The sequence below is a fragment of the Columba livia genome, chromosome 3, assembly GCF_036013475.1.
Source record: "Columba livia isolate bColLiv1 breed racing homer chromosome 3, bColLiv1.pat.W.v2, whole genome shotgun sequence".
NCBI classification, from domain to species: Eukaryota; Metazoa; Chordata; class Aves; order Columbiformes; family Columbidae; genus Columba; species Columba livia.
The window spans coordinates 2661775-2686285 of record NC_088604.1 but is presented as its reverse complement, the minus strand read 5'-3'; the positions used below and the strand labels follow the sequence as shown (position 1 = coordinate 2686285).

Sequence of the window (24511 nt, the reverse complement as noted above, 5' to 3'; positions counted from 1 at the left end):
AATTCCTGCGAGGAGTTTCGGTTTAATTCTTTAATTGTTTAATTGGCATTTCAGAAATACCTCCCAGCCAAAACCATCTCCTTCTCGTTAGCAGTAATGAACTAACGGGGAAGTCCACAGGGTTCAAGGTAGTGGAGGAGGAATATGCCAGTGCTGAGAATGGAGGAAATAAATACACGTAATAGAACAGTATTGATGCCCTTTCCATTTTTGGAGTGTCTAATGGGTGACGGTGTGGATATCTTCTTATTATCAAGTAAAGGATGGAACACGGGCCTTTATTTCATAAAACAAAAACAGAGCTGTGATGGATTAGCAATAAATTGAATTCCGGTGTCCAGAAACACGTAAGGCTTCTAAAATGCATATGTAGCGCTGGGTGACCAGGACACCTCAGGTGCCTTGATATTCACTGTAGAAAACAATTCACACCTATCAGACCATATCAAAATGAATAATAGAAATGTATTGGTGGTGTGGCCATTGAAGCGACTGAGACGCAAACAGCCGAACCAGATCAGCAGCATCTGAGAAACAAGATCTGAGTCATTTGGGATCCTTGTGTTGATACAGAAACCACATTAGTTTGCTTTTGAATATTGTTGGGCAAATCCGCCAGTGTCATGTCATTGGTTTGCATGGAAATACATAAAATCCCCTTTAGCATCTGTACTCGAAGCTAATTAAACTCTCTTTTTGTTGGCTTCTGCATTTATATGCATTATGTATTTTAAAAAAGCCTTTGCTTACTGGTAAATGTGCCTTGGAAAATGAGGAATGGTGTGTTTTCTTTTTCCCCATGTATGTGAGAGCAACATGAGAAAAACACAAAGCACAACAAGCCGCCTCATTTCATTCGCTTTAATTTCCGCAGGCTCTGAAATCACCGGAATTAAAAGAACGCTTGGAAGAATCAGAAAAGCTGATTCAGGAAATGACCGTAACATGGGAAGAAAAATTAAGAAAAACGGAGGAAATCGCACAGGTTTGCTGCTTTCTTTCCCCCTGCCCCTTTTTATGAAAAATAGGTTTGTTTCCTTTGTCTGTCAGTTCATATTGTCTGAATTTCTGGATAAGTAGGTCAAGCTTAGTGTTGAAAAGCTTCACTTAATTACTGTGATGCCTCCCAGATCACTATTCTAATGGCAATAATGAATTGTCACCGTATGCAAATTATTTCAAAAAATAATAACCCACGGATGAGAGGATTACAGGGATTTTATATTCTTCAGACAGTAAAATTGTTTGTGAGGGAAGATGGAGCATCAAGAGCGTTGAATACAAGGCGCAAAGCGCCTCAATACACAAGGCAAAGGCTATTCAGAATATCAATAAATAGAACTGTTCATGATCTCGGTGTGTTTTAACACATCTTACGCTGATATTTAGGGCCTCAGACCATAATTGAATATGATAATCACGTTCAAAATTGCGCGGGTCACTTCAGTTATTGCGCGACGCTTCAATCCTTACACAAACACCAATGGATATATTTGCAATAGGGAGTTTTAAGGGGGAGAACTGTTGAAAGGTGATGAATAAGGATACAAATGATGAATAAGGATGTGATAAATAAGGATACAAAGGCCTCTTGTAGACAATACAATCAGAACAGACTCTCTTGACTTTGGTTTTAAAGGTCCATTGTCAGAAATGTCACTTGTGGCTACGAGCGCTCCCTCAGCTTCCATCGCGTATTCGTGCCGTGGATGTTCCTGCTATATATAAGGGTGAAGAATAATAATAAATCTCTAATAATAATAAATCTCTAATAATAATAAATCTCTACTCTCATCCTACACAATAATTTCTTGATGTAGAAACCCCGAGCATGCGAGAAGGTTGAAAAACTGGAGTAATGGGCTCAGCGCCACTGACCAGATCTGCCGTGATCTTTGCATTTTAGCTCCCGTTGTTTCTAAATTCTCACCATGTTATGACATTTTGGAGCTGGGAGTTTCAAGACTCTTCCAGCTGTAGAAATAGTGATTTCTTTCATATATATATATATACATATGCATATATATATATATGTTTTAGAGGAGGGATAAGGAGTAATGTTTGTGCAGCATAAGGCAGGTTCAGGACCAGTGGAAAGAACGTTCTCCCATCTTCAGTAGATTTACGGAGGCCCAAGGTTTAAGACTTTTATCTCATGGCTTTTCAAGTGATTTTATTTTTAATCAGCATCCCCAACATCTGTCTGTCAAATTATAATTGGACAGGCGGGTGGGATGGGGAGATCATGGTAAATCTTTGAGGAAAGGATGATTTTTTTCCGCATTTTCAGTTAGTTATTTGACGTACTCCTAATGTATTTTCAATGTTTAAGTCGATTAACGTGAGGTCTTGAGCAAAAATTCACAGGAACTGGCTGATTTTCCATAAGTCGATGCTGTGAGATTTGGACTGTGGGGACAAGTCTTGCGTTGGTCGACACTTTATCTCCGCCTGTAGATAAGGGGGAATTATGTGAACTTCAGAGCCTGGTAGTGATGATGGGAAGAGCGATCTGGACATTACACTGCCGTTCTTCCCTCTGTCCTTTGTTTTTCTCGCACGCACACACGCGATTTTCCTTACAAGGCCGTTCTGTTGGGTTCGCAAGTGAAAATCAGGGAGTTGCGCTTGCTGTTTGTTGCAATTTTTGTCTTGATTAGACCTGGTACAGCTCCAGTGTTGAGCAGAGAATTATATCGAATAGCACAATATGCTCAGCGTTTCCATCTCAGTGTATTTTGCAGAAGAATCCTTTTGCTGTTCTTAAGCCAGAAACGTTTAACGTCCCCCTTTCCTCACCCAAGCGCTTCCCTCGGAGAGATGCACATTTGCATACAGTAACGCTTTGTTCTCAAATTCTATCAAGTCTATTGACAAGAACGACACACCACCCAAACCACCGCTGTTCTCGTTCATCGGGAAGCGGTATTCGCGTTGCTTAAATTGCAGGTTGCCGGTTTGCGAAGGGCTGGGCATCGATGGGATTAATTTTTGGATGGCCGCTCTCTTGCAGGAGCGGCAGAAGCAGCTGGAAAGCCTCGGCATATCTCTGCAGTCTTCCGGAATCAAAGTCGGGGATAATAAGTGTTTCCTGGTTAATCTGAACGCAGACCCAGCTCTCAATGAACTTCTGGTGTACTATTTAAAGGTAAAAATATACATTAATATATATAGATATAAGTTTTTTAATAGAAGTGGACTCCTTGTGCTATTGGGGTGCTTGGAGAATGTTATAAAACTGCATATCTCTGACACTCATGGCCTCATCAGAATTAATATGAGCACAACCTTTTTATTTCAAATCCAATTCTTTGTAGCAGAGGAATGTTTGGGGTTTTATATTTTCATTGTGTTTTTTGAAAAGAAAGAGATGCTTTCTTTTACCAACTGTCTTCTGGATTTTTTTTTCATGCTTGTTTTCACGCTGTTTTACCCAGAAAAGCATTTTTTCTGGGCGTACCAGAAAAAATGCATATCAGCAAGTTTGCTGGTGACACCAAGCTGGGAGGAGTGGTGACACTGGAAGCTGTGCTGCCATCCAGAGACCTGGACAGGCTGGAGAGTTGAGCAGGAAAAATTTAATGAACTAGAACAAGGGCGAGTGTAGAGTCTTGAATCTGGGCAGGAACAACCCCAGGTTCCAGTGTAAGCTGGGGAATGACCTATTAGAGAGCAGTGTAGGGGAAAGGGACCTGGGGGTCCTGGGGACAGCAGGGTGACCATGAGCCAGCACTGGGCCCTTGTGGCCAGGAAGGCCAATGGCATCCTGGGGTGGATTAGAAGGGGGTGGTCAGTAGGTCAGAGAGGTTCTCCTGCCCCTCTGCTCTGCCCTGGGGAGACCACACCTGGAATCTTGTGTCCAGTTGTGGCCCCTCAGTTCCAGCAGGACAGGGAACTGCTGGAGAGAGTCCAGCGCAGCCACCAAGATGCTGAAGGGAGTGGAGCATCTCCCGTGGGAGGAAAGGCTGAGGGAGCTGGGGCTCTGGAGCTGGACAAGAGCAGACTGAGGGGTGACCTCATTCATGTTTACAGATATATAAAGGGGGAGTGTCAGGAGGATGGAGCCAGGCTCTTCTCAGTGACAACCAATGACAGGACAAGGGGCAATGGGTGCAAACTAGAACACAGGAGGTTCCTCTTAAGTATGAGAAGAAACTTCTTCTCAGTGAGGGTGGCAGAGCCTGGCCCAGGCTGCCCAGGGAGGTTGTGGAGTCTCCTTCTGTGCAGACATTCCAACCCGCCTGGACACCTTCCTGTGTAACCTCATCTGGGTGTTCCTGCTCCATGGGGGGATTGCACTGGATGAGCTTTCCAGGTCCCTTCAACCCCTGACATGCTGGGATTATGGGATTTTATATCAATAATCATCTTGCTTCTACATGTGTAGTACTGAGTTCACTTGAAGAAAAGCATTTTTATTCGTCTTCATGTAATTTGCCAGGAGTGGAAATGGAGTTCTGCTCTGCCTTAGCACTGGTGCTAATGTGCTGTCCCCGCTATTGACACCTAACAGGAAACACGTAACGTGACTTTCAGGAAAATCTGGGCAGTTTGTTCCAGTTTAATGAGCTGTAGGTGTCATCTGGAGGAGAAATGAGATCCAACATTTTTAATCTACGCTTTAGAACGCAAGTTGTAGAAATCTGGCTGTTTGAGCTTCGCATTAAATCTATCTCTTCAGCCACAGAATGGGCAAAGGGGCTGAAAAATGGGTTTGGTTTAGTTGGCCTTAGGAAATTCATGATGCTCTGTTGTATCGGTCACAGCCACTCTGTCATATCCCAGCGACACAAAGAACTTTCTCAGTGTTGCATCTATTTTCATTTTCTAGTGAAAATCCCTTTCCATGGGGTGGGTTTTGTCTTGTTCTGTTAGTCTTTATCTTTTAGCTTTCTTTTTAGAATGCAAATTCGTTTTGTTGGTTGAGAATTCCAGTGGAGAAATCCCCACGCTTTCAAATTCTTTCAATTAAAATGACCCACATCTGCTTTGCCTAAAATCCTGAGATGAATCACTCTCGCTTCTCAGAGTAAATAGTTTGCTTGTGTTCTTTTAATGCTGAGCTGCGTATTTAGTGATTCTTTTAAGTGCCAAAGAACAAGTTGATCAGACTTATCTAAACTATTGAATCTGTTCCTCAAAAATTGCTTGAAGATGCTTAAAAGAGAAGCGGATGAACTGGGGTGTGTGGAGTGATCCTTTCTCTGCCAAATCCCTCCTGTCCTGAGGGGTGCGTGAGGAGTTCTGGGGGACAACAGGGTGACCGTGAGTCACCAATGTGCCCTGTAGCCAAGAGGCCAACGGGACCTGGGGTGCATGAGGAAGAGTGTGAGCAGCAGGTGGAGGGAGGTTGTTCCTCCCCCTCTGCTCTGCCCTGGGGAGGCCCCATCTGCAGTTGTGGGTCCAGTTCTGGGCTCCCCAGTTGAAGAAGGACAAGGAATTACTGGAGAGAGTCCAGGGAGGGACTCAAAGATACTGAGGGGTCTGGAGCATCTTTGTGATGAGGAAACTGAGAGACCTGGGGCTGTTGGGCTGGAGAAGCTGAGAGGGATCTGGTGGACAGCAGGATGACCATGAGCCAGCACTGGGCCCTTGTGGCCAGGAAGCCAATGGTACCTGGGGTGGGTTAGAAGGGGGTGGTCAGTAGGTCAGAGAGGTTCTCCTGCCCCTCTACTCTGCCCTGGGGAGACCACACCTGGAATATTGTGTCCAGTTGTGGCCCCTCAGTTCCAGCAGGACAGGGAACTGCTGGAGAGAGTCCAGCGCAGCCACCAAGATGCTGAAGGGAGTGGAGCATCTCCCGTGTGAGGAAAGGCTGAGGGAGCTGGGGCTCTGGAGCTGGACAAGAGGAGACTGAGGGGGTACTCATTCCTGGGGATCAATATGGAAAGGGTGAGTGTCAGGAGGATGGAGCCAGGCTCTTCTGGTGACAACCAGTGACAGGACAAGGGCCAGTGGGTAAAAACTGGAAGGTCCCACTTAAATCTGAGAAGAAACTTGTTCCCGGTGAGGGTGTCAGAGCCTGGCCCAGGCTGCCCAGGGGGGTTGTGGAGTCTCCTTCTGTGCAGACATTCCAACCCGCCTGGACACCTTCCTGTGTAACCTCATCTGGGTGTTCCTGCTCCATGGGGGGTTTGCACTGGATGAGCTTTCCAGGTCCCTTCCAACCCCTGGCATTCTGGGATTCTGTGATTTGCTTGCGATGTTTCATTCTGTTTTTCCCCCTAAGGGAAGTACTGAAAAGCTTTCAGATTTCGGAACTAAATGACCAGATTCATCCAGAAGGAGAATAGTCGAGTTAGAAATAGTGAATGTCTGCAGTCTGTGGCTAACATCTGGATTCCTCTTCCCCAGGAGCACACGCTAATAGGCTCGGACAACTCTCAAGATATCCAGCTGTGTGGAATGGGAATTCTTCCTGAGCACTGCATTATAGACATCACCCCAGAAGGACAGGTTGTGTTAACACCCCAAAAAAATACTCGGTAAGAGGATAAAATACAGCTCCAGTTGTGTAAGAATCAAGGTTTGCTAGTATTTTATTATTAGTGGTGCAAAAAGATCATTAAAAAATTAACTTTCCCATGTGGTCTGAGGTAAGAAAATTCTACTTGTGTTCTGCTCGAATTGTCAGCTCGTGTCTTTCGTTCTAAAGCGATTTCTCCCTGCAATGGCGTTTGTAGTGGAAGTTTTCAAAAAGGCGATGGGCAAATCGCAAATGCTTTCAGAAAGCAGAGACTCACCAATTTGCAGCTGTGTAGGTGGAACTCCATCAAAACTATTCAATATATTCATCAGTGATTTGGACGAGGGACTAGAGTGACTGTCAGCAAGTTTGCTGGTGACACCAAGCTGGGAGGAGTGGTGACACTGGAAGCTGTGCTGCCATCAGAGACCTGGACAGGCTGGAGAGCTGGGCGGGGAAAAATTTAATGAACTAGAACAAGGGCAAGTGTAGAGTCTCGAATCTGGGCAGGAACAACCCCAGGTTCCAGTATAAGTTGGGGAATGACCTGTTGGAGAGCAGCGTAGGGGAAAGGGACCTGGGGGTCCTGGAGACAGCAGGGTGACCATGAGCCAGCACTGGGCTCTTGTGGCCAGGAAGCCAATGGTACCTGGGGTGGGTTAGAAGGGGGTGGTCAGTGGGTCAGAGAGGTTCTCCTGCCCCTCTGCTCTGCCCTGGGGAGACCACACCTGGAATATTGTGTCCAGTTGTGGCCCCTCAGTTCCAGCAGGACAGGGAACTGCTGGAGAGAGTCCAGCGCAGCCACCAAGATGCTGAAGGGAGTGGAGCATCTCCCGTGTGAGGAAAGGCTGAGGGAGCTGGGGCTCTGGAGCTGGACTAGAGGAGACTGAGGGGTGACCTCATTAATGTTTACAGATATATAAAGGGGGAGTGTCAGGAGGATGGAGCCAGGCTCTTCTTGGCAATAACCAATGATAGGACAAGGGGCAGTGAGTTCAAACTGGAACACAAGAGGTTCCACTTAAATCTGAGAAGCAACTTGTTGGGGGTGAGGGTGGCAGAGCCTGGCCCAGGCTGCCCAGGGAGGTTGTGGAGTCTCCTTCTGTGCAGACATTCCAACCCGCCTGGACACCTTCCTGTGTAACCTCATCTGGGTGTTCCTGCTCCATGGGGGGATTGCACTGGATGAGCTTTCCAGGTCCCTTCCAACCCCTCACATTCTGGGATTCTGTGAAAATTTGAATTCATTTTGTAGGAAACATGTTGATATGCAAATAGCTGGTGAAGCACTTGTTGCTTTATTTGATTAAGGAGCAGTGCTTGAAAAGCAGCTGGTGCATTCAGATTGATCACAAAATGATGTGCACCATCAGCATCTCCAGTAATTTCTTGTTAGATACACAAAATTCAAGAATTTCACATTTACCCTGGTTCATACTTGATCCTTCTTTGGGCAGATTGGCCTGGGTGACATCCTGAGTTTCCCTTCAGGTTTGATCCTATTTTCAAACTTAACTTGACTCTGGAATAAAACTTATTTCTGATTTTTACGATTAGTTTATTGTCTTTAAGTTATTTAGGTAGCAGAGTTCTCTGATGCCTTATTATATTTTTTCTGTATTTCGAAGCAGTGTGAGAAGCGTTGGTTTCCAGTGACGTCCTTTTTCAGGCCTGTTATTTTGAAGCCTTAAATAGATGCATTTGCTTTAGATTTTTTGCCTTTTCCCAGGACATTTGTAAATGGCTCTGCTGTCGTGTGTCCCATCCAGCTGCATCACGGAGACAGGATACTCTGGGGAAACAACCATTTCTTCAGGTACAAAAGATATTGAAGAATTTGGAAGTTTGCACTGACTTTGCTTTAGGATGAAGCGTAAGGAAAGATGGTGGTGGAGCATTCCGATTGCTTTTTCATTGGTTTTATAAAGGCAATGCTGATGTTTGGCTGCTCTCGAATGCTCGATGTCATAAGAACTGCGCGTGTTCTCTTGCAGAAGAGATTTAATTTTAATTTTCATTTCAATTTATTCAAGTACCACAGTAATATTAATTAATTTCTCTTCCACAATGGAAGAAAGACACTCAAGCTTTGACTTGGATAGCTTGCCTTTGCGTTTTGCTCCTAAGGCGTTAGATTTTTGTCTGATGTTATATGGTGATCTGGGTCTTACAAGGCCACTGTGTTCTCTGTTCCTTGGATCAGACACAAGTGTTCTGTGTAATGCTTTATTCTTTAAATCCTCCATGTCTGGTCTGAAAGACCTTAAATATCAGTAGGTTTAAATGATCATCTTAAGAATAATTGTTTTATGCTTGAAAGAAGAATCTGCATAAAAATTGGGGTATAATTTCATTATTGCCTCTAAATTATTATTATATGGGACGACCAAGGAAGTTGATGGTTGTCCAAACTGTATGATTAGTAATATCAGGTACTCTCTGTTATTAGAGTCTAGAACGGATTAATTAGTTTGCCTTGAACTCCCCTGTTTACCCTGAGAAAAACTCCACTCATGGGAGGTCGACAATATTTTGAAAGGGAAAATTCTACCCATTTGGATAATCTACTTAATTTTAATATTTGACAGCAATGCTTGGTTTCAAAATCAAGCAATTTGTAGTTCTTGACAAATTTTCCCCTTATTTAAAGGCTGAATTTGCCCAAGAAGAAAAAGAAGGCGGAGAACGAGGAGGAAGAGCGAGACAACGCCATGAAGGGCAGTAATAGCGTGGAGCAGCTGGACGTAGATGGCGACAACTCCAGCGAAGTGTCCAGTGAGATCAACTTCAGCTACGAATACGCCCAGATGGAAGTCACCATGAAGGCGCTTGGCAGTAATGGTAAGAAGCAACAGAAATTAGTGGAAATAGGTACAGAATATGAGATTATATCTTAAAGGAGTCTAAACCATAGGCTTCTTCGCTTACAACTTCCTACTGGAGAGTTTTTCTCGTGGATGAATCATCGTAACCTTCGCAAAAAGCATCACAGGCTCTTTCGTTTGGCAATTGAGGAAGAAGCCGAAACTGGAATAGTGGTGGAACTGCAGCCTCAAATCAAGATGTTTTCGCTTTGTTGTGTATTTTCTTTGTGTCGTGTCTCACTTGGGCATTAACTGTAGTGATTTCTATCTCTGAAACTATGTTCCTTATGGTCTTACGTAGCCATCCCCGATTGGCATGGTTTTGGGAAACAGGAAGGCTTTTTGCAGTTTGGTCTTTCTCTTAATTCTCTTAAATCGTCCATCCAGTCTGTTCTCTAGATGTTTATTTCACTCCACAGTTCAGCAGCATTTTTTTAATATGCATGACAGCAAAAATGTAATCTCTTCCTCCTTTTATATGCTAACGATGCTAACGTCTCTAGGACGTTCCTCACCATGGATTTCAGTGGCTGCTGCAGGTATAGAATGGGGACGGGAGGTACCAAATCACAGTAATTTGTGCCTTGCCCAGGGTTATACAACATATCTGCAACAGAATGGGGGAAAAAAATCTCATCTTTCTGCATCTCTGCCCCAAACTGATTACACAATTGCTTCCATTTAATTTGATGGTTTGACCCTCAGAAGCGCTACCTTCTTTCTTTTCGACATCTCCCTAGATCCAATGCAGTCGATCCTGCAGAGCCTGGAGCAGCAGCACGAGGAGGAGAAGAGATCGGCGCTGGAGCGGCAGAGGCTGATGTACGAGCACGAGCTGGAGCAGCTGCGCCGGCGCTTGTCACCAGAGAAGCAGCATTTCCGCAGCATGGAGCGCTTCTCCTTTCATTCCCCCAGCGCACAGCAGCGCTTGCGGCAGTGGGCCGAGGAGAGGTGGGTGACCCCGTCTGACCCTCAGGAGCGTTCATTCATTCCAGTTCCTCAGTGCTAGTGAGTTTTGCAGGGTTTGACTGGATGAAAGCAAATGTCACTCCAGTCTTCAAAAAGGGCAAGAAGGAGAACACGGGTAACTATAGACCGGTCATCCTCACCTCCATCTCTGGGAAAGTGACGGAACAATTTATCCTTGGTGCCATCTCAAGGTATATCAAGGATAAGAGGGTCATTAGGGGCAGTCAACATGGCTTCACCAAGGGGAAGTCGTGCTTGACCAACCTCATTGACTTTTATGAGGACATAACAAGATGGATGGATGATGGCAGAGCAGTGGATGTGGTCTGCGTTGACTTGAGTAAGGCATTTGACACAGTCTCCCACAGCATCCTCACAGCTAAACTGGGGGAGTGCGGTCTGGAAGATGGGGTGGTGAGGTGACTGTGAACTGGCTGAAGGGAAGAAGCCAGAGAGTCGTGGTCAATGGGGCAGAGTCCAGTTGGAGGCCTGGATCTAGTGCAGTGTTCAAGGGTCAGTGCTGGGGCCGGTATTATTCAATATATTCATCAATGACTTGGATGAGGGACTAGAGTGACTGTCAGCAAGTTTGCTGGTGACACCAAGCTGGGAGGAGTGGTGACACTGGAAGCTGTGCTGCCATCAGAGACCTGGACAGGCTGGAGAGCTGGGCGGGAAAAATTTAATGAACTAGAACAAGGGCAAGTGTAGAGTCTTGAATCTGGGCAGGAACAACCCCAGGTTCCAGTGTAAGTTGGGGAATGACCTGTTGGAGAGCAGTGTAGGGGAAAGGGACCTGAGGGTCCTGGGGACAGCAGGATGAGCATGGAAAAGGGTTTATTTCAGATACTCTCAGGATATAGTTGGGGAACATATATATACACATACATGTGATATATACAGTCATAGCACCCTGAGAACACCCGATCTCATCTGATCTGGGAAGCTAAGCAGGGTTGGGCCCGGTCAGTACTTGGATGGCAGACCATCTGGGAATAGCGGGTGCTGTGGGCTGAGCCAGCACTGGGCCCTTGTGGCCAGGAAGGCCAATGGTACTTGGGGTGGGTTAGAAGGGGGGTGGTCAGTAGGTCAGAGAGGTTCATCCATCTGTCTGACCTGGGCAGGTCTTGTCAACCACAAGAGTGTGGAAAGGGAATAAGAGGATGATACAAAGGGCGTTGACCTAGAGTGTTGCAAAAGTTGTTTAATAACAACAGGAGCCGCTGTTCTCTTTGCCTCTTCCCAGGAATTTGCACTGCGTTTATTTACTTCAGGCTCTAAATGATCATTTGTAGTATGACTGTCAAAAGAGCATCTGCAGGAGGAGAATGAAACGTGCCCTAAAGCAATGAGTCTGGTAAAGACGTTGTAATGAGAAAATAAAAGTGGAATTTATATGGCTAAAGAAGCAACTTTTGAAATAGGAAATATTTGCGCGTTTCGTTTGCCTGATTTTTGTGTTAAAAAGCTGAACGTTAAGACTCCTTCCTGTCAAACGATCATTTGTTTCACACTCACTTTCAGCACGCAAATTCCATGACTTTCCTTTTCTCCCTGTCCAAATCTTCTTTCAGGGAGGAGATGTTGACCCACAGCCTAAGGAAGCTGCGCGAGCAGATCGTTAAAGCCAATTTGTATGTGAGAGAAGCCAATTTTATCAGCGAGGAGCTGGACAAGAGGACGGAGTATAAAGTGACCCTCCAGATCCCAGCTTCAAGCCTTAATGCCAACAGCAAGGTAAGGCGGCCCCTTGGCGATGATATTTGTAAGATTCTGACTTTAATGCTCTAGAGTTTGCTGTTTTATTCATGTGCATTAAACATGTCTCTGTTGGTGCATGCTACATCCTTACCTTATTTTCAATGATTTGCTACCATGTTTTTTAACAAGCTGGCTTACCAATAGACGTTACGGTGCAAGACCTTTCCACTGGCGTCCAAGTTTTGCTTCTGTTGGAGAGTGATCAAGTCTGTGCAGGTTCAGGAACCTCTGGTTCGAGTATTTACCATCAACTCCTGGCCGTTTGGCTTTACATCACCCTAGTGAGCTGAGATAATGCCCCATTGTGCAGGGAGGAACAGGAGCAGAGAGGGTTTGAATGATTTATTCCAGAGATCTTCGAAATTTTGGAAGGAGGGAACTAAGCCCAGACTTCCATGTCTTAGTCTGGTTAGCTAAGCTGGTTTATTATTTCTATTCTTGATGTCAGCTCAATATTTTGAGGATAACCAGGCTGTCATTAGTACAGATGTATTTAATCCAGGATTAGAGTTTTTATCAAATGCTTTAGAAGTTTCTCTTGGTTGCTTGTTTTTCTTTCAGTCTTCTGTCCCATCTAGAAAGAGGATAGCAAAGAGGGTTAATTGCGCTAATTGAAAGCTGCAGAACGCAGTAACCTGAGCTAGAACTGCAGCCCTTCTGCTATTTGCGAATGCTTAAATCTTCCTATTTGCAACACTTATGTAAGGCAAAACTTCGCGGAAACTAGTAGCTCTGATTAAACTGCACCCAAATGCGCTGTGACAGCCCAACGCAGAGTCTGACGTGCTTCAGTTTGGTTGCTCAAGCTACAATAATAAAAAAAACCCCACAAAATCCAGACTTTCCCCAAATATATTCTCAGTATTTTATTGTTTTAAAGTATTCTTTCATTATTACGACACAAATTCCTCATGGATGTCTCTGCAATTGTTTTGCAGAGAGGTGCCATTCTCAGCGAACCTGCGATCCAGGTGAGGAGGAAAGGGAAAGGCAAACAGATTTGGTCGCTGGAGAAGCTGGAGAATCGACTGGTCGACATGAGGGACCTTTACCAGGAGTGGAAAGACTGCGAAGAAGACAACCCAGTGAGTAAAAATGACTCCAGTGTTCTGCTGATAGAATTACAGTCCTATTATATATCATTTTTAAGTAGATGTGAGAAAATCTTTGGAGGGGTGATATGCGAAGAGTTAAATTTTCCTGAGCCTTGGCTTTTCCCAAGCAGATCTTTGGCACATCATTAACCTTTATCTTGTCACTTTGATGCTTGTTCGCACGCATATTTGGTGACCAAACTGAGCATGAAATAAGCGGTAAGCAAAGACAATGGGAGCTGGTGTTCAGGCTGACTTCTCTCATTCCAACAACATTAAAGACAATTTGCCAAGGATGGGCCTTACACTTGATCCAATTAAAATTTAAGCTTCCATTCTTCTTGTGATCTAATGGAGCCTGTTGCTTGAGTCCGTTTTCTTCCCTTAGGCTGCTTGCGCGATGCTTTGAAAACTGTTTAATGAAACGTTTGTTTTCCTTACTGTATTCTGAATTTAATTAAAGGTGATGAGAGCTTATTTCAGGAGAGCGGACCCGTTCTATGATGAGCAGGAAAACCACAGCCTGATCGGAGTAGCCAACGTCTTTCTTGAGTGCCTGTTCTATGATGTGAAACTGCAATACGCCGTTCCCATCATCAATCAGAAGGGAGAGGTTTGTCATTCTATAATCCATCTTTACCCAATCGCTTAATTATATCCCATGCATCTTATTACCAATATACAGCAGATAATTTCCAGCTTCATGTGCACAAGCTCTTTGCTAACAGTTTGGAATTCATAATGCAAATTAATAATGCAAATCCCATCATAACTTAGTGGAGTTGTTTAGGCAGCTCTGAATTCCAGTGCAGCAGTTGTGAAAGGAGGAAGCTTTGCGAACACCTTTCTGAACAAAACAGCCCAAAATAAGTACTCTGTAGAAGGAATTTCACTGGCTACATTCAAGAACAGCCTCTTAAATATATATATATATATATATATATATTTATATATATATAAAAATATATATATATATATATACTATAAGAACAACTTCAAAGGCAGCTGAGGCATACCAGGCAACATTCTCTTTGCTCTGCATCACTTGTGCTCTTTGCAGACTCTCCAGAGTGAAGGTGAGATTGCAGTTTGCTTCTCCCAAAGTCACTCTAGTGGCCGTTCCCTTCATTTTTACAGCAAGAAATTCTGATTCTGCCCCCGAAGCGTTCTGCATCGGGTGCAACACATGCGCGGTGCAAAAGGATGGAAAGATGAGGTGTTGTCTGCTCACAGAGTGGAAACAGCGGTAGTTACTGCTTGGAAATGATAAACCTGTCGCTGTTTTCTGGCATGCGAGTAATTCTTATTCATTTCTTATCAGGTATCAGGGCGTCTCCACGTCGAGGTTGTTCGAGTGAGTGGAGAGATAGATGAGAGGTTGGTTGGAGGGGAGGATGGTCCCGACTATTCCAATGAAAATGATGCTCAGGAGAGAAAACTGGTCTGCAGGGTGAGTTCGAGATATGTCCCAAGCTCTGAGAAACCCACCCGCTTTCAGCCCAACTCTTAACATCGGGAAGTTAAGTTTGAGGACATAACAAGATGGATGGATGATGGCAGGGCGGTGGATGTGGTCTGCCTTGACTTCAGTAAAGCATTTGACACAGTCTCCCACAGCATCCTCACAGATAAACTGAGGGAGTGCGGTCTGGATGATCAGGTAGTGAGGTGGACTGTGAACTGGCTGAAGAAAAGAAGCCAGAGAGTCGTGGTCAATGGGGCAGAGTCCAGTTGGAGGCCTGGATCTAGTGCAGTGTTCAAGGGTCAGTGCTGGGGCCGGTATTATTCAATACATTCATCAGTGATTTGGACGAGGGAATAGAGTGACTGTCAGCCAGTTTGCTGGTGACACCAAGCTGGGAGGAGTGGTGACACTGGAAGCTGTGCTGCCATCCAGAGACCTGGACAGGCTGGAGAGCTGGGCGGGAAAAATTTAATGAACTAGAACAAGGGCAAGTGTAGAGTCTTGAATCTGGGCAGGAACAACCCCAGGTTCCAGTGTAAGTTGGGGAATGACCTGTTGGAGAACAGTGTAGGGGAAAGGGACCTGAGGGTCCTGGAGACAGCAGGGTGACCATGAGCCAGCACTGGGCCCACTGGTATTGCTTTTCAGTTATAATGGTTAAAATTAACAATGTGTTTTGGCGTGTTTGTAAAATTCAACCTTTTAGCTTTTACTCCCAAGAAACACGCGCCTGGTGACATCCAGTGGTGACGTTCGGCTCATGCACTTAAATATTGTCTGCAATGTCTGTCAGTGCAGAAATGTGTATTTTGTACAGTTTTTTGTTTGCTTCTTTTTTTATTTTCTTACCCTTTGCAGTGGAACAGAGTAACATTATTCTAACGTAAGATGTTTTTCTTTCCTGTTCCTTTTGCAGATTAAAATCCTTCAGGCCACAGGTTTGCCACAGCACCTTTCCAACTTTGTGTTCTGCAAATACACCTTCTGGGATCAACTGGAGCCGGTTGTTGTTGCACCCGAGGTGGATCCTTCCTTGTCGTCCACCAGCAAGGAGCCGCGGTGCATGGTTGTCTTCGATCACTGCAATGTACAGTTTTTTTGCTATTTTATTAATGAAACCGTAGGCAGGTTTGTTACTGCACAACAGATTTAGTGAGATGAATCCCAGCCAAATCACCTAAGTTCTTATCTCATTCATTCTTTCTTTCTTTCTTTCTTTGTATCTATCTGTCTGTCTGTCTATCTTTCTGTCTATCTGTCTATCTGTTTATCTATCTGTCTTTCTATATGTCTGTCTATCTGTCTATCTTTCTATATGTCTATCTGTCTTTCTATCTGTCTGTCTTTCTGTCTGTCTATCTTTCTATATGTCTATCTGTCTATTTGTCTTTCTATCTTTCTATCTCTCTATCTGTCTGTCTTTCTGTGTATCTATCTATCTTTGTATATGTCTATCTGTCTTTCTATCTACCTTTCTATCTACCTATCTACCTATCTATCTATCTATCTATCTATCTGTCTGTTTTTCTGTCCATCTTTCTATCTGTCTATCTTTCTGTCTTTCTATCTATCTCTCTATTTATCTATCTATCTGTCTTTCTATCATTTGTCATTACACTCAGCAATTCACTCCACTTAAGCATTTGTAAAATAGATATAATAACTTCTGATGAGCGTTGATTTTTCTGATTCTGGACAATAGAACTTTTTGACCCATTGGATCAGCACTTGGAACAACACACCATCATTTTCCAGCTTTTTGTAGACGTTAATCTTCAACAAATCATTTGTCTTCACTTCACCTCCTGGTTTTACAAACAGAGGTGACAGTTTTTCCTGTCCTCTATGTTGTGTCTTGGGGACCAGGGTGACTCTGCTAATGTATTAGATATAATATTATATCCAGGTAAAACCAGGACACAAGCTTGTATTAAAGTCAAGACAGTAAATCTCTAAGCCTGAGTCATTGTGTAGTCACAGTCACCAACCCATTTGTCATCCACATACAGGAAGTCTCTGTCAATATCTCCGAAGACTTCATGGAGCATCTTTACGACGGTGCTTTGGCCATTGAAGTATATGGGCACAAGCAGAGCGGTGACCGCAAAAACCCAGCGCTGTGGGATCTGGGAATAATTCAAGCCAAAACGCGCAGCCTCCGTGACAGGTAAATACGGAAAATGGATCCTCCGTTTAGAATTGTGGAAAATCACTGTCTGAAGTGCCCAGAGTTGAAACAGGTTTGCGATAAGGAGTCAAGTTTTGAACTGAAGACAACTGAACATTTGTTTGAGCCTATATCTGGTAGAAACTGGAATTCAGGGAAACAGAAAGTAAAAAAAAAAATAGTAATAATAGGCAACCCTACAAGTAAACGTAGAAATAACAAAGGAAAGGTGAAATTTTGATAAGAAAAATGCCACAAATAGAAATTCCGATCGAAATTTTTAGTGTAGAGGAGTCCATTGGACAGAGAGACTGTGGTCTTGAAAAGTGTGTCAGTTAGTGGTTGGATGGAAAGGAAAACAAGTTTTCCCATAAGAATTAATGTAACAGAGCAGTTGGAATGCACAGGGACATTATCCCGCGGCTTAAAATAATTCCCATCCAAAATCCATCCCCAAGCAAAGGTGCGAGATGATAGTGTTGGTCTGGTACTTAAATAACAGAATATTGGATTACTTGAAATGTTGTATTGCAGAAAACTGTACCTTTGTGGGTATATTGATGCAAACAAATAGAATTGTATAACGCTAGAAAAAAAATGCATGACGCAGCAAAGGGGGCACACAAAGGATACGTTGGTTTCTTATATAACCGACTTTGTGTTTTCAAGGGATATTTGCTAGGAGTATAACCATGATTCGAAAAATAACAAAAAGGGCTGTTGGGCATTGGAACAGGCTGCCCAGGGCAGTGCTGGAGTCACCATCTCTGGAGGGGTTGAAAATACACAGAGATGAGGTTCTTAGGGACATGGGGCAGTTCCAGTGTTGGGTTAATGGCTGGACTCGATCTTGAGAGCCTCTTCCAACCAAAATGATGCTTTTATTCTAAGATAGCAAGCCTACGTAGTCACAAATGGTGCACATATTGAAGCGTTCCTTTACTTCAATCAGCCACCTGAGCTAATGCTTTTGGAGGGGGAAAATAAAATAAAAAGGACGTATTTGCTGTGTTTTGCAGGTGGAGTGAGGTAACCCGAAAAGTAGAGCTCTGGGTTCAAATTCTGGAGCTGAATGAGAACGGGGAATACTGCCCGGTGGAGGTGACTCCAGCCAAGGACGTGTGCACTGGGGGCATCTTCCAGCTCCGACAGGTGAGGGGGCACACGATTTCAGCTGCGAAAAACCCACGGAGAGCTGAGGAGCTTCCAGTATAAGTTGGGGAATGAGCTGTTGGAGAGCAGTGTAGGGGAAAGGGACCTGGGGGTCCTGGGGACAGCAGGGTGACCATGAGCCAGCACTGGGCCCTTGTGGCCAGGAAGCCAATGGTACCTGGGGTGGGTTAGAAGGGGATGGTCAGTTGGTCAGAGAGGTTCTCCTGCCCCTCTACTCTGCCCTGGGGAGACCACACCTGGAATATTGTGTCCAGTTGTGGCCCCTCAGTTCCAGCAGGACAGGGAACTGCTGCAGAGAGTCCAGCGCAGCCACCAAGATGCTGAAGGGAGTGGAGCATCTCCCGTGTGAGGAAAGGCTGAGGGAGCTGGGGCTCTGGAGCTGGACAAGAGGAGACTGAGGGGGGACTCATTCCTGGGGATCAATATGGAAAGGGGGAGTGTCAGGAGGATGGAGCCAGGCTCTTCTCAGTGACAACCAATGATAGGACAAGGGGCAATGGGTTCAAACTGGAACACAGGAGGTTCCACTTAAATTTGAGAAGAAACTTGTTGGAGGTGAGGGTGGAAAAGCCTGGCCCAGGCTGCCCAGGGAGGTTGTGGAGTCTCCTTCTGTGCAGACATTCCAACCCGCCTGGACACCTTCCTGTGTAACCTCATCTGGGTGTTCCGGCTCCATGGGGGGATTGCACTGGATGAGCTTTCCAGGGCCCTTCCAACCCCTGACATTCTTGGATTCTGTGATTCTGTGTTTTGTGAAGCTCAGCTCAGATGTAAAGGTGATTGAAGACTTACCTGTGCAGCGATCAGAAACGCCGCACAGCGGGACGCAGACAGAGGTGCACGCACAGACAGATCGTGTTCAGGAAGGAGCACTGAGCCAGACAGAGCAGAGAGCTGAGCCGGACTGAGCCCTTCTTTATTAGTCAGTGACGATTTATAGGATTTACCGCTACGGGCCTGGGCTAAGATGTTATGTAAGATGTTTTTCCAATAATTGTTATTAAAAACACACCACACTCATGTGATGTTTGTTTCAGTTATGTTCTCACTCATTCACAAACCAGAGGACGTTCACACATCCCATGCACTTGTGGCCTGAGATCCCATTCTCACCGGTCTGCACTATAACTCTTTACAGTGATGAGAAACGTACTTCAACACAATCTGTCCATGGCCCGTTGTATTTTGCTATGATCTAATTAGTAGTATTTCTTTGACCGTCCAGATGGTCATGTTAGTATTGATCTTCCTTTATCATCCAGCTGGCTGGAACCGCACATCTTGCTTTCCCACATACCCGTAAGCTTTTTCACCGTGTTCTCCTCCCTATTCTGCGATAGCACCTGGTGGAAAGGGCATCATTCTCCACCAAAATCGATTATTAATTTAAAGAGGTCCAGAGTTCTCCTTTATTTCATCTTCCAACCAGCGGCTCCTTTGTCCATTGAATTCTACACACATTAAGTTGTTAATGCTTAACTGAGGAGTTAAATGATAAACTATTGCCCAGAGATCACTAGGAATTAGTAGTAATTAGATACAGGCTGCACCTCTGAACTGTACAACTCCTTTGATTTTATTGCTTTTCCCTGTGATTTTTACTAAAGAATAGTTACTTTTGCTTCACTGATATCATCGGTTGGTAAGAATTTTCAGTCAAGGAGACTAAAGTCAGGAAAAGCTCAATATCTCACCAAATCAGACTATTTTATCTCCTCTTTTGTAGGTGGGGAAGAGACCCTATTTTCTACTTTCAAAAACATTCCAAATCAAATTCTTTAAGTGTATGTTTGGAAAACCCTCTAGAAGAGTAAACTGGGGAGTTGCTGAATGTTGAACTTGTTTTTTCTTTAAATACATAAATCCATTAAACATAAATCCTTGCAACAGAACTTGGACACTTGGGCCATTGAGATTCAAGTACTCACCACCTCTGTTTTTCACAAAATAAAGATGTAACGCTGACTGCCAGTAGAGGTCTCTCCGTGATGAATCTTTCAGCATTTTATATTATTTATATTTGTTTTCCATACGTTTCAAATGGTTCTTTTTGGGCAGGGGCAATCTCGACGAATTCAGGTTGAGGTGAAATCCGTGCAGGAATCCGGGACCTTGCCGCTGATGGAGGAATCGATATTATCCGTTGGCATCGGCTGCGTTCAAATCAAACGGGTCAAATCACTAAAAGGACCTGAAAATTATCAGGTGAGAGGCAACTCCATTTGTTTCAGGTTTTAATTTGGTTTTGGAGGGTATTTTTTCGAACCTGCTTCTTAAACATTTAAAGCAACATCAAGAATTGTCACAATCGCTTTCTTTATTGGTGATTTTAGGGGTTGTTTGGCTTCGTTCATATCTAAACCTCCGTCTTTCAGAAGGTGGTGGGGAAGATCTTCTTCTTAGTCAAAAATGGTTTTCCATGGCAAAAATGCTATTTGTCAAACTACTTTCTGCATCTCTTCTGGTTTTTGTGTTGCAGGGTTTTTTCTTGGTTTGGTTTTTCATTTATAATTTGTTTGTTGGCGTTTTTTTGTGGTTGGTTTTGTTTTTTTCTCTCCTTAAAGGCAGCAAAACCTTAAGATACCATTCAAAGTAAAGAAAATGCCAACGTTTCTAAAATTCATGAGGAGTTTGCCCAGTAGATTTCACTTCAAATGTCAGATATGTCAGCGATTTTAAGTGCGTCGTCAAATCAAAATAAATGAATGGGACATAGATTTGAATAACATTGGGTTACAAATGTTAGAATTGGATGAGCCAGTTGGTGGCCCATAGTTCATGTTGGCCAGTTGTTTGACCAGCTCAGAAGCCCCGAATTTCATCTTAAACCACAAGTTCTTGAGCTGGTTTTAGGGATTATCTCCTTGCAGTGCTCTTATCAATTTCTAGTGCAGTTTGACTTTCCCCCCCAACATCTAAATTAATATTTAGGGTTAGGGTTAGGGTTAGGGTTAGGGTTAGGGTTAGGGTTAGGGTTAGGGTTAGGGTTAGGGTTAGGGTTAGGGTTAGTTTGCTAACTTGCTCCTCTGAGTTAACAAACCAAAAAAGCTGATGACACAGAACAGCATCCTGGGCAGATTGTTACTTTTCTTCCCTTTCTGTCTCACTCTGTTTCTTCCCCAGCGAATTTCTGATCTATTGACCAGTTTCAACTATATCCAAGAGAACTGGCAATCCACAAAACACTACTTTCTTTCAAGAGATAAAGGCTTAGGTTCCAATTAAGAGATAAGTTGCGTCTGACACTGATAAACCACATGGGAAAGGGCTCTCGAAAGCCAAGTTTTATTAGTCCTGTTTCTTACAACAGCTTCCTTAATTGAGCGCTTGGGTTTTCAGTCCCTTTATTAGCGTTTCTCTGTCTCAAGTAAATCAGTATCTATGGAATGCGAAAGGTTTTCTAAAGACCTTGAACTAAGGAAATGTCGCTCCTATATGGCTTTTTAATTTTAGCTTACAGAATCGCAGAATGTGATTTTTTAATTATAGCTTAGCGAAGTTTTTGCTTTCATTATGGAGATACAACAGTAGACTCCAGTGGCTTGTTATTACTTAAATAGGTGATCCTCAGCAAGGATTGGAGTCCTCTTTGCTCTTCCATTCACTTTGCAGGAGTGGCAGTTGCGCTTGTGCTAAATGCTGAGGATGAATGGATGGAATGTCTCCCATCAGAAAATAGTGGAAATCCCAATATTGAAGGTCTATATTGTGAGTCCTGGTGTGGCAGACAGAGTTATTTGGACCCCCTTACAGTTGACTTCATGTTTAATTTGTACTTAAATCCTACAGATTAAACAGCACATTGATCTTTGCCATCCAGGATCAACAGGTTTCAAGTTGTTTCTCTATAACACGTTTTTCTTTCTTAGGGCAATTTAATTATCCCACTTGCCTCCAATTTAGAAGACTTCTAATAGCTATATTTCTGTGATTTTATTTCCCAATATGACTGTTGGATTGTTCTAGCTTGTGCTTCGATGGGCTGATAGCAGCAAATCCTTGGGATGTCGACGTGTTTTAGTTGTACAATCACACCATTGCTAAGCTCAGACTAATATTGCTTCAAATAGTTACACCCTTTGCATTCAGTGCGTTTCCTGCTGCCAAAATAATATTAACCGCGTGGTTTTGCATGTTTTGGCCTAGGAAGAAGAGGATGAAATGGACAGTTATCAGGTAAAAATTTTGAATTCTCTTTTTGCACGAACTCAGATTAAAATGTTAGAGGAAGATCAGAATTTTATCTTTGCTGTAGTGGTTGGATATGCAGAGAGCCTGAAAGCTGAAGAATCGCATAGATTGTTCCTCTACAAAGTCATGTAGAGTTTAGAGAAGTGAAAGGGAAAGAACATGGTGCCTCAATATGTGTTTGCAAGACAAGATCAAATTGCTTTTTGGTTTTGGTAGCTTGGGGGAAGGAATCACCTTTCTTGACAAACTGTGGTTAAATTGAGATCGGCCTCATTGAGAACAATAGGCCTGGCGGTTGAAAGATGCAGTCAAAATTCGTCATGCTCTTTCATATAATTAATGTGTTATGTGTATGAGAGCTGGGCTGTACTGCAGAGTAACCAAATATAGGGCAAGCAAGGCCAATTCTGTTCCTGTGCCCCTAAAAGAGCAGCGATGAAACTATTGAAATCAGCACACTTTTATTTTATATATATAATGTCACAGTCATGTGAGCCTTAAAGGCAAACGGATGACGTACAGTATCTGTGATATATTTTTCATCTTCTTGCGAATAACTTTAGCATGTTAACATCTTTATATATCCCAACTTTGTGTAGTGTGTACATGAACGTATCCCAGAGCTGATAGCTTGGCTTCGTGGCACCCAACATGCCGCATGGAGAAAATCATCCATCATTTCTGCAGCATTTCAGTTGCAAACGCCATAAGTAGGGACAGTGGCATAATGTTGGATGAGGACGGATTCCTAATGTGAATCCTGGATGAGGACTGGGGTTTCCAGCTTTGCCACAAGATTTAGTGAGTTTTAGACCAGTTTGGGGGCCAAGAAGAGGTGTAAACTGGAACTTGTTCAGCTGGGTAGTCCAGGATAGCAGAAACAGAGGTGCCTTAGGCTGGCGAGCCAAAATACCTCAAATAAAACATGGCAAGTGAAGGGTTTAAATCTGTGAAGAAAGGCAAAGAGAACTGGAGTTAAGCTCAAGAAGAAGAAAAGGCTCGGTCTGGATCCCATCAGTGTGTGTAAATGGGAAGGAGCGAAGAAGACAGAGTTGGGCTCTTCTCAGCAAAAGGACAAGAGGCAACAATTTTCCCCTTCAGCTTAAAAAACTTCTGATTTTTTTTAGCCATGATGGAAGAACAGGTTGCCATCTAGGGTTTGATTGTGGGGTGACAGTCAACCATGGCAGATATATTGTTAACCCCCTAGCCCCCCTTCCCACTCAGGACAGGCGATCAGGAGGGAAAGAAGGACAGAGAGAAGAGAGTTGGAAAAGTTAAAAATGTTTTACTAATGCTACTGATAAAATAGAGAAAATAATACAAAATATACAAAACCAATCTTGAAGGTCCCGGCAACTGCTCTGGCACCCAAAGTCCTGGACTGGACTCTGCAGCCAATGGAACTGGATTCAGTCTGTCACTGGCCTCAGTTCGCAGGGACGACTCGCAAGGTCCTCTCTTAATGTCGCCATGAGGAAAAGGGACGAGATCCTCGTGATCTCCCACTTTTATATGAATTATCCCGTGAATGGGATGTTATACTCCGTTGGTCAGTTTTTGGTCCCCTGTTTCTCGTTGCCCCTCTGGCGAGATGTGCATCCATCCTTATCAATGACCTCGCATTCCATTGCTGTGTTCACCAAAACATGGATCTGGTTCTCCAGGAAAATGCAGCTAATCTGAAAGCTTTAGCTGACAGGCAAATTCACTGAAAGAGAAACTTGGTTTTAACAAAACGAGGACAGTTGCCCAGGGAGGTTGTGGACTTTCCATCCCTGGAGATATTAAAGTCCCAGCTGGACGTAGCCCTGAGCGAAGTGTAGTTGATCTTGGTTTGGGCACAGAGGTTGGACTAGATAATCTGAGATCACTTCTGAGCTCATCTATTCAGCGCTTCTGTTACCTTGTGCTAAAGAAAATAATAGTGAAGAGCTGAGTGATTTCTAAGAGGTCTACACTGTGTTTCTTATGTGCTTCTTGGGTATAGGATGAGTAGAAGGATTGAGGAAATGCATGACCCACAAATAGGAAGCGTTGGCTTTCCTGGGTCAGCGTTTAACGTGTGTTCCTCCATGCAGGACAGGGATTTGGAGCGGCTCCGTCGCAAGTGGCTGTGCGCCCTGACCAAGCGGCAGGAGTATCTTGATCAGCAGCTGCAGAAACTCGATGGAAAGCCTGGTGAGCAAAATACCCTTAGAGGTAACAGCGACAGGTTGAGAGGGATATGCACGCACGTTATTTGTCTTAATATATTGTGAAGTTTAGAAAATTGCTGCATGAAAACAGGTTTCCGGGGAATTCTGCCCCTCTGCTCTGCTCCGGTGAGACCCCCCTGCAGTGCTGGTCCAGCTCTGGGTC

At 43.9% G+C, this 24511-nt stretch overlaps 1 protein-coding gene and 1 pseudogene across 3 annotated transcripts in view; both read left to right on the top strand.

Moving 5' to 3' along the window:
- Window positions 1-24511, top strand: part of KIF13B (kinesin family member 13B) — a 128166-nt gene that overhangs the window by 61440 nt on the left and 42215 nt on the right. For all 3 annotated transcript variants that reach the window (XM_065055607.1, XM_065055606.1, XM_065055608.1), the window contains exons 12-27: window positions 875-985; window positions 3014-3148; window positions 6355-6485; window positions 8196-8282; window positions 9117-9307; window positions 10071-10281; window positions 11874-12036; window positions 12999-13145; window positions 13618-13767; window positions 14476-14604; window positions 15536-15706; window positions 16629-16786; window positions 17806-17938; window positions 20018-20164; window positions 22106-22135; window positions 24232-24331. In XM_065055607.1, coding sequence (XP_064911679.1) covers window positions 875-985; window positions 3014-3148; window positions 6355-6485; window positions 8196-8282; window positions 9117-9307; window positions 10071-10281; window positions 11874-12036; window positions 12999-13145; window positions 13618-13767; window positions 14476-14604; window positions 15536-15706; window positions 16629-16786; window positions 17806-17938; window positions 20018-20164; window positions 22106-22135; window positions 24232-24331 — 2194 coding nt within the window. The remainder of the gene's footprint in view (window positions 1-874; window positions 986-3013; window positions 3149-6354; window positions 6486-8195; window positions 8283-9116; window positions 9308-10070; window positions 10282-11873; window positions 12037-12998; window positions 13146-13617; window positions 13768-14475; window positions 14605-15535; window positions 15707-16628; window positions 16787-17805; window positions 17939-20017; window positions 20165-22105; window positions 22136-24231; window positions 24332-24511) is intronic.
- Window positions 11195-11313, top strand: LOC135579271 (5S ribosomal RNA; annotated as a pseudogene).